The sequence below is a fragment of the Glandiceps talaboti genome, chromosome 2 (assembly GCF_964340395.1).
Source record: "Glandiceps talaboti chromosome 2, keGlaTala1.1, whole genome shotgun sequence".
In the NCBI taxonomy this organism is placed as follows: Eukaryota; Metazoa; Hemichordata; class Enteropneusta; family Spengelidae; genus Glandiceps; species Glandiceps talaboti.
The window spans coordinates 21,425,232-21,435,328 of record NC_135550.1 but is presented as its reverse complement, the minus strand read 5'-3'; the positions used below and the strand labels follow the sequence as shown (position 1 = coordinate 21,435,328).

Genomic DNA, 10,097 nt, shown 5'->3' with positions numbered 1-10,097 from the left:
TCGATCGCATTTCGTCACAATTAATGTACGCGGATACGGCACCATATTTGGAGAATGTAATTCATGCGCTGCATCCGACCAATTGCATTGATAGAATTGTTTTACGTCACAGACATAGTTCTGATATTTGGCAAGCTTGTGATATTTCGCATTTGCTTACCCTGCTGTTCACTGGATTTCGTCGAGTCTGCATTTTGCACTGCACAGAGAGAGGTGAGATGATTCATTCTTACTTATAAGTTTAATTGTTTGAGACTTCTGTTTTAATGTCCACTTCAAACTTACATTTTTGATGCAAAATGATACACATGTATGATGTGTAGCTAACAGTTTGCAGTGTGAACAAAACCATTGCGATGACTCTTAGGGCAATTTCCCTGAAATGAGTAACCAATTCATGGGAAATTGGCATTTGGGTATAGCCGCAACAAATATTTAATTAAGTTCTATTACAGAATATATATATTCAAAAGTAGCTGATTAAAAAATCCGAAATTTAAAAATGGCAAAATAATGTCAAACATGAAGCATCACACCAGTTTCGTTTTTCTTCGATGGTGTGGAATGCACGGTGAAGTGTGCATAGAATTTTGCCAAAGCTGCTAGTAGTACTAGTAGAAAGTAAAATATGTATATAAACACTTGCACGTTAGACCAAGTGCAATATATGTATCTTTGTAATTGCCATTCCGTTGTAGGGCAATCGATGCGATACAGTAATATAGATAGATAAACTCTATTTGTTTCATCAAAGTATCGTGTGCATTGGGATTCCTCTGCATAGCTTGAAAGAACTTCAAACCGTTGGATATTTCGACTGCAAAATGTCACTCAATGCGTTATATTCAATAGATAAATAGGGCAATATACCTGATAACAAACACAGCTTTGTATTCCAACACATCGCAGTAATCTACATTACCAGGCCCCCTTCACTTGACCCTGGAATACCACAGAAAGGCTATTCCCTATACATATGTCTATTTTAAGAGATTCCGTGTGAACTAATCTCGGAATGTGTTGGCTGCTGTGTCAGTGAAAATACACGGAATCTAGGCTTCTATAAATTTACGGATGAAAGATGGCTGTGCGGCGAGTGTATAATACTGTGATTAGAATAGAGGCCTAAATTAAGGAAGTTCGTATTCTCGCTTCGAAATCGGATATACATATATTTTCTCCCATAACCTATTTCATATGTATTTTTAAAAATGGCAATGGTTGTTTTTATATCACTTACATATTACATGGCGGTCATTGGCTTATTCCACCCTCAGCAAGCATGAGCAAGCAATAAATTCATGGAATTCATCGTAGGGGCGGCACATTGATGGCATTGCACATGACATACTTTCATGTCATGTGTAGTATCGTATTTCTAGGGAATAGAAATGTTTCATGTATATTATACGCAATATGCGTTTGCTACACCATGGGTTCATTGGTCAGTATATAGCTGACAAACATGTCTGGTCCGCGGCATTGAAATTTCCCCTGACAGTTTTAACCTGCACCAATCAATCAATATAGATTTATTGCTGAGTTTTTTTTTTTTAAAACATCAATTCTATTATGTTTCTGTATGTGTAGATTGATCATAAACATCCCTTTTTTTATTCAAATGTTGTCTCTTCATGGCCATTTAATACAAAAGATAACGCAGCCACGTTTGAATACTATATTGACGAGGTGTACGTGTGTATATCAGGGGTTAGCTGGGGCTATTCACCTAAACCAGACATTACCTCACTACCATTGTGTCGCTGTTTTAAAAAAAATACAAAGGTAAATCAACGCGTACGTGACAAATCAAACGGAAAGTTTTCCAGAATTAAAAATATATATATATATAATCCAGTACACATATGTACCGTCTACGGTGATGTCCGGTGATATATATTATAAGCTTACACGTGGCTTTTTTTTGCAAAGAGATCATTGTGCCCGCAGTGTACAATATATTACATATAAAACGGTAACAGCAATTAATTATAGTATCGCTTGACACTGTGTCTGTGGTAGTGTCAGTTGCTATATATATCAGCTGATAAGAATGTGAAAAACGTCGTCTGTTTACAGATTTATCAATAGACGCTGCGGCAGTATGCACATTATAATTATTATTTTTATACAGAAAACAACTTGAAGATCAGAGCTCTGTTGAGGATAAAAGAGTAGAGGGGAAAAAAGAAACTGACGCATTGTATAAATGCAAAATAACATTTTTTTTAAAAAGACGAGAATTGTGCGGAATAGGAAAAGTTGAATTTGTCATTATTTATATTACGCTAATTAATTTGATTAATCTCACATTTCGAAGCATGCGCACAGACAGCGAAATCCGAGGCCGCCAAGTGGTTATAAAATGTAATGGGAACTCTTTGTGTATTAACGAATTAAATCAGATTTCACACAATACCTTTCGTCGCTACTGAGATAAATGAAAGAACTCGTTTATTTTTAGCTTTTAATCGATATAATTTTTTTTACTTATGTCATAATGTCTGGGTCAATTCAGTAAGTTTGCTCTCATCAAGTATGTATATGCGGGGGGCGGGGAGGGGGGGAGAGGGGTTACAGTTGAACGTCATTTATCAGGTTTATGCAAACTAGTGCTCTTGTACTCCCAAGTTTTTTCAGATAAGGGTTTATTTTTTTTATGTTTATGGCTCAGATTAAAAAAGACCTGCCAACTCACGAAGGTTATTACATGGTGGATCACTTTTGCGAAAATATACCCTTTAATTTGAGAATTTGGAGATATTTGTTGAGGATGGAAAGGATGCTTTCTTAAAGTTTAACCACCACCCCCCCCCCCCCGGCTTAGTGAAATTTTAGAAGAAGCGGGCCCATGTTTTACAGCTGTACTTTCTTCTGTAAATGACGTAGTCAGCACGTGGGACAGATAATAGGAAAACGGCAATCTGCGATGTAATTTTTCAAATAATAAAGCCAAAGTGATCGCGATCGGTAACAGAGATTCATCTAATAACTGTGGACATTCAATCTAATCTAATAAATTGATCACAAATACAGTAGGTCGAGTCTGTACAAAGGTTCAGTAATCGTATTAATCATACAGGGCTTAGAGAATGCAGACAGTCTGATGTATGCAACTCTGTGGTTCACTTCATAATCACTCAATCTAATTGTTCATTGAATTGGCAAATCAGGTAACGCACACAGTTTACAAGGAAAAGGAAGTGTGGAGATTACGGATTACATCGGCAAAACCCTCTTTTACACTAACTTACGCCTAAACATAGTTTTTATGAATTTCGGAGAAAATAGCTTCATCGTTACGTTTTGTGAAAAGCTTTTGTCGTTTGCACGTCGTACGGTAAAAAATTGCGTATTTCCTAAAAATCCGTCTGCATACAAGAAATCTAAAATGTCCTTTATGTGTAAGTAGACATTGACCATTTTTACGGATTGTAATAAATAAATCGATGATTACGAAAGACGGTTATCAAATTACAGTTTGAACGATCTTTTATAATTTGAAATTTTACAATTTACGGAAAATAAAATGCTGCGATTACGAGCCATGAAAATCCCCTTGCTCACTTTTGGCAAATACTGTCATCGATGGAACCAACTGAAAGGGGTCATTTTAGACTATTCTAGACATTTATCGACAATCTTAGCACGTCTATGATCTGCAGCCAAGTGAATAGACGCCACCGAGACAGATCAATGAACACGTGATTTGGCGTCGGCTCCGAAGTTGTCAGATTTTTACTAGTGTGATCTCTAATGTGAATCATTTGTAAAGGTGAAATTGTGAAGTACAGACGCCACTGCAAACCATGATCTCTTAAAGCCTGTATTTGGGACTTGTTTCCCTTTTTACGCCCTATTAAAATACTGAACCAAAAAGACGATCTCCTCGAAGAAATACTTTCGACTACCCCATTGGCGAGCGATTGTATAGTAATGCAAAACAACACACGGTGACCGGTCAGGAAAGATTATATATATTAAATGAGGATATGATTTATTATCATGAAATGACAAGTTGTATTGTTGCAACTACGGGGCGATACATGACATTTAAGAGAGAGAGTTTTCATATCACGTGTCATTTGACTTAAACGTCAGTTACGTTTTCGGTATTTTGGAGCAATTTTGCGGTGAAACTAAACAGCAGTCTTTCTGAAACGGTGTTTTATCTTTTTAGGACGTATAGCTCGCAAGATGGCCAACTTGAATCAAAAGAAGTACAAGCCAGAGGATGACTATCCTGACTTCTCAAAACACAACAACCACATGGCGAAATGCATGACTCCAGAAATCTACGCCAAACTGAGGGATAAGATCACCCCCAGTGGCTACACTTTGGACCAGGCTATTCAAACTGGCGTGGACAATCCAGGTACAGTGGTCATTGGAAAATTCACCAACTAATCAACTGACGAATTAATTTTTATCACATGTCAGAAGAGTAAATTGTGGGGTTTTTTTTCATTATCAAACGTTGATAGCTGTACTATATACAGTGCTACACGTTGTGTGCTAATCAAATTAAGTTCATTGAACTCACCTATGCCGTCGTGTATGTGTTTCGGTGTCTTGGATTGATGGGGATTGGCGTAACTTATTGTTAATCAACAAGAATGAATACAACAACCAGACTCGGTATTTGACTTGAATCGGTAATTTTAAATGAAAATGACTATTGCGCATATGTAGTACTAGTGTCATGGTACATGATAGCAACGTGTAATATTCGTTGATAGTTACCTCCAATCTATATATTAACCAAGATTATCACATATCTTTTAAATAAATCATGTATTTCTCTCCGAATTTATCTGTAGGTCATCCCTTCATCATGACTGTTGGCATGGTTGCTGGTGATGAGGAATGTTATGATGTGTTTGCTGACATCTTCGACCCTGTCATCGAAGTCAGACACAATGGATACAAGAAGACGGGTGAGTAAATATCTTCCACGCCTCACAACATACGTGTGTTCCCTCTGTGGTCACACTGTGTAGATTACTGACTTGTGCTGTTCCAGTTCAATTCTAGTACAGACCTTGGCGTGTTGTTCAATATCATGTTCATGTACATCTGCAAATGTACGTATAAATGGTTACAAAAACGGCTATACCGTCCGGCCAGGTTTCGCATTAAAGTATGTTTCACCATCGACGTTAAAAGACAATAAATTGATGTCGAAACCTGAGTGCGAAACACATGTCAGCGTCGTGTACCATTTTCTGTCCAACTCAGTTTAAATATCCCAACTGTTTGATTGATTTCCTTCTAGACAAACACAAGACTGACTTAAACCCAGACAACTTGAAAGGTGGCAATTTCGACGAGAAATATGTACTTAGCTCCCGTGTTCGTACTGGTAGAAGCATCCGTGGGTACACCCTGCCACCATTCAACACCAGAGGCGAACGACGTGCCATTGAAAAAGTTTGTGTCAAGGGTAAGTTTTCTTGATATCTCGAGTGAACAGAGTTTAAAGAAGTCGAAAAAAAGTGATAAGAAGTGTTTGATAGACGACAACGTACGTACGTCTACTGCAAAAAGACATCTGACATCATCGTGTGCTATTTGAGAAGATAATACCGCGATTACATTACATTACATGTAACATAATGACTCGCAAGATGATACATTTGAGTGAAAACACCATCTCAAAACAAGCAAAACTTGTATACCTGTCTGTCTGTCTATCTACTTAGCTATATATATCCATCTGTCAGTCTGTCTACATGTGTGTGTCTTTATATATATATATATATATATATATATATATATATATATATATATATATATATATATATACTTGCTCTTCTCTCTCTTCTCTCTCTCTCTCTCTCTCTCTCTCTCTCTCTCTCTCTCTCGCTCGCTCGCTCGCTCGCTCGCTCTCGCTCTCTCTCCCTTTCTCACTCATAAAGGGATCAATCTGGTGCTATGGCTTGTATTTCATAGTCGATCAGCATCTGATCTGAGAACAGTAAATTAAAGACATAATTTTCTCATTTGTCATTTCCCTCATAGCTCTGAATGGTCTGACTGGCGACCTGAAAGGCAAGTATTACCCATTGATGGGAATGACCGATGAAGATCAAGAAAAACTCATTGCTGATCACTTCTTATTTGACAAACCCGTGTCACCATTACTGACTGCTTCTGGAATGGCCCGTGACTGGCCCGATGGTCGTGGAATCTGGTGAGTTAACCATCAAGTTCCCGGGGTACCTTTGAGGGCATGTGTGTCGCGTATGTCAAAACAGATAGATGAATGACCAATGATGATGTGTACACACACACACACACACACACACACACACACACACACACACACACACACACACACACACACACGAGTTGTATATCAGACGAATACCACGGCTACCACAATTTTAGGGGGCGGGCATCTCTTGCGTTAGGAGTGGAAACGGACGAACCATCTATTGACAAGTCATGACAGATCTGATAATAAATGTCTCTAACTAGTCTGATCATATATAGCGGAGAAGACACTTCTCCACTGTCTGTGGTCTGATAGATGACATAACTTGACATGACCATTGTATGTAAGTACATGAGCAATGAAATAGCAAAATGCAAAAAAAAAGAAGAAGAAGTGTACATTAGTTTACAGATGATAACGCTAAAATATACTCATTCTCAGTCTTGTATGTTTTATAAGCAGCAACTACACTCGTATTATATGATACGAAATTTCTATTTTCACGGCCTTCATTGTTCCAATATTGTGCACATGTATGAAGTCATAATTTTGCCATTCATTGATATTTTCTCTCTCCATACCCATTGTTGCCAGGCACAACGACAACAAGACTTTCCTCATCTGGATCAACGAAGAGGATCACACACGTGTTATTTCTATGCAAAAAGGTGGCAACATGAAGGAAGTATTCACTCGATTCTGCCGTGGTTTGAACGAGGTGAGTCGGTCTAGACTTGACTATATATCTATTGCCAGTTATCGACACCTCAAACAAACAAACAAACAAACAAACAAACAAACAAACAAACAATACAGTACAATTTGTGTTAGTTGTCTAAGTCGACATATTTTTTCGCCGATATGACCCCCGTAATGCCCCCTCACCATATATCCCAACATGATGGTGATTGCCCGAGCGAGAACGATTGCCCGAACTCCATACATACTCAGAGCACTACAGTGGTCTGAAATACATACCATCTACAGACATAAACAAGAAAATTTTCACTTAAAATTTTGTCAGCGTTTTCACATTACATTGTTACATGTAACACAGAGAAGGAAAAGAATTAAATACATATTGCGATTGTCTTTTCCTTGTTTAATATGTCTACTAGAAGGTCGCTCAAACAGGAAAACTATAATTGAAGTTGTAGAAATAAAGGAAAAACCAGTTCATTTCCTCCAATGATTCATATACATGGCTTGGAGGTAATGGATGAGTAATTACGTTAACCAGCAGACGGGGGGTGGGGGGTGGGGTCTAAGACATTTGTACGAACCTACAAATGGTGCTTTATTTATTATTCAAAACCAAAACCCGCTTTCGTTGATGATTGTTATATATATATATCTAGAGTAGAATCTCTCATCAGCTCTCGGGAGCATCGCTATCACCTGTTTTGTATGTACCAATGTCTACCGAATAATTGTACGAGAATATCCTTGTAATGTGGGCCCTCATCCACTACATATGGCTAATCATTTTGTTGACATGTTACTGTGACTCCGTCTTATTGCGACGCCCCGAGAATTTGCAGTAACACGTCAACAAATGATTTGCCCTACCGGTAGGTAGTCGATGAGGGCCCACAGTACAATTATATAGTAGATATCGGTACATATATACAAAAAGCCCTTTTAGCGAGGACTGTGAAAGAGTCTATATCTAGAGCTCACTGGGAAATGGCAAGGTTGGTCCGTGATAGACCACCAATTGCAATATGTACACGTTCATTAGGACTATTGACTAATATAGTAGAATTATTCTATCATGATAATGATTCGTTTATATGATTATAACAATGTATTTTTTAAATCGTAGATTGCACATGATATTATGTTGTCATATATAGTAATGTAAAACAACAACAAACAAAACAACAAAAACAACAATCTAAATACAAACCTCGTGACAGGGCGCTTCAGCGTCGACAACACAGCTGGGGTAATATATGCTGTCTCAGTCACGCAGACTTGTTCAGTTAATTTCTTAGTTAATCTCATAATGAAGAAGGATGCACAGAATTCGATAAAACGTTAAGTCACGATCGATTTCATCAATTGTGGTTATTGCGAATTGACTACAGGGTATATGGAATTGATAGTAAATTCCCACGAACACTTTCATTCTAAGTTCATGTGTCTTGTTTCAGGTCGAAAAACTGATGAAAGCCGATGGCCACACCTTTATGTGGAACGAACATCTCGGCTTTGTTCTGACTTGCCCATCTAACCTTGGTACTGGTCTACGTGGTGGTGTACACGTTAAGATTCCACTTGTCAGCAAACATGCCAAGTTTGAAGAAGTCCTGACTAAGATGAAGCTACAGAAGCGTGGTACAGGTACGTAGTTAAGTTTATCACCACAAACTACCTTCTCTTGAAAACAGGGTCCCGACAATAAAGATCAGAACTAGACAAGAACAAAATACAAATGTACAACGAATAAAACTATTCATTAGCAAAATTACTCCAAAATTACCCCCCCCCAAAAAAAAAAAACAACAACAACAAACAAACAAACAACGAATTAGCAAATATACATACGCTTACATTGTAATACATGTAACAGGTATATATATCCAGGGGGAAATGTGCAACCGCGGGGCGTCAGAAAATAGCTATGCTAGTCTTGTGTGACCTCAATTAACCTCATGTCACATTCTTTGTAGAAACTTTCTTTTGGAGTAAGTAAATGCATCCATATCGACATAACATTGATGATCAACTTATGCTTAACAAGATCGTTTTAACATTTGAATCACAGGTGGTGTTGACACTGCCGCTGAGGGAGGCATCTTCGATATCTCCAACGCCGATCGTTTGGGTTCCTCAGAAGTGAGCCAGGTACAGTGTGTGGTTGATGGAGTCAATCTGCTCATTGACATGGAAAAGAGATTAGAACAAGGAAAGTCCATCGACGACCTCATTCCTAAATAAAGTGTGATTGATGTTTCCATAGTAACAACAAACTCTCATACACATATTTGGTGTAGGGGTATTGGATGAACGAATAAATGAATAAATTCTAAACTCCGTTTTGAAAAGTGTGCTCATTTCTGCCTGTATACTGAACTTCTCTACTGTGTGAACTGAAATATACACTATCTGTGGGTAACCGCTGACATCCCTGAAATAAACATGGTCACATAAATTAGCAATAAAAATGCGTTGGGTATTAGTGCTTGTAGAATAGAAATGTTAAGTCTGGCATAGGAGTTTTGTTTTTTAAAGTGCATAGTGCAGATACACGTTCAAGGAATCAAAGTCAACGTCAGATATTGCATCACGGCAAATGCACATTGTTTTCAATTATGGGCAGGGTAGCCTATTCTAAGTCTTTCACTATTCGTGTATATACACAAACCAACAATTGGACCATCGTTTAAATCTACCACTGCCATAGTACACGGTGAATGTTAATTCTTCACAGGAGAGTTTTATGCAGGGTAGTTTATTGAAGTCTTTCACTGTGTTATTGTATATACAATCGAATGTACTATCACTTGAAACTATCAAAACATATGAACAAAACCCCAACAATAAAATAAAACAATTTCCATGAAATGAACCGTGTTTCTGTGTTATCTCTACTTAACCACTGGATATGGGTGTGGATATGGGTAAATGAATATTATTGATATTCCGGAAATGTGGATATCATATATATTAAGATATTATAATCATTTTTCTCTGACTCAGATCGTATTTGCTTTCTGAAACATCACATCATTATGTTAAACTTTACTTTAGCCGTTAACTGAAACCGTGCAATAAATGTTGGCACCGTAAGTTGGATATGTTTAAATACAGCACAGTACAGTACAGTATTTCGCTTTAGAAAGAGGTCCTTTATGAAGGAAGTCGTGGTAGTTAT

At 37.7% G+C, this 10,097-nt stretch overlaps 1 protein-coding gene across 1 annotated transcript; it reads left to right on the top strand.

Annotated features, from left to right (window-relative positions):
• The first annotated feature begins 88 nt into the window (after nt 1-88).
• Nucleotides 89-9,787, top strand: LOC144449113 (creatine kinase M-type-like). The gene is made up of 8 exons (XM_078139575.1): nt 89-213; nt 4,181-4,375; nt 4,821-4,937; nt 5,276-5,443; nt 6,022-6,193; nt 6,812-6,935; nt 8,374-8,563; nt 8,988-9,787. Exons 2-8 carry the CDS (start codon nt 4,198-4,200, stop codon nt 9,158-9,160), a joined length of 1,122 nt encoding a protein of 373 aa, XP_077995701.1. The 5' UTR covers nt 89-213; nt 4,181-4,197; the 3' UTR covers nt 9,161-9,787.
• The last annotated feature ends 310 nt before the right edge of the window (nt 9,788-10,097 follow it).

Bases quoted from the DNA above. Each gene is read 5' to 3' on its own strand.
- LOC144449113 (XM_078139575.1), top strand. From the start codon at position 4,198: ATGGCCAACTTGAATCAAAAGAAGTACAAGCCAGAGGATGACTATCCT. The intron at 4,938-5,275 runs GTGAGTAAATAT...ATTTCCTTCTAG, and splicing joins CAATGGATACAAGAAGACGG to ACAAACACAAGACTGACTTA. The intron at 6,194-6,811 runs GTGAGTTAACCA...CATTGTTGCCAG, and splicing joins CCCGATGGTCGTGGAATCTG to GCACAACGACAACAAGACTT.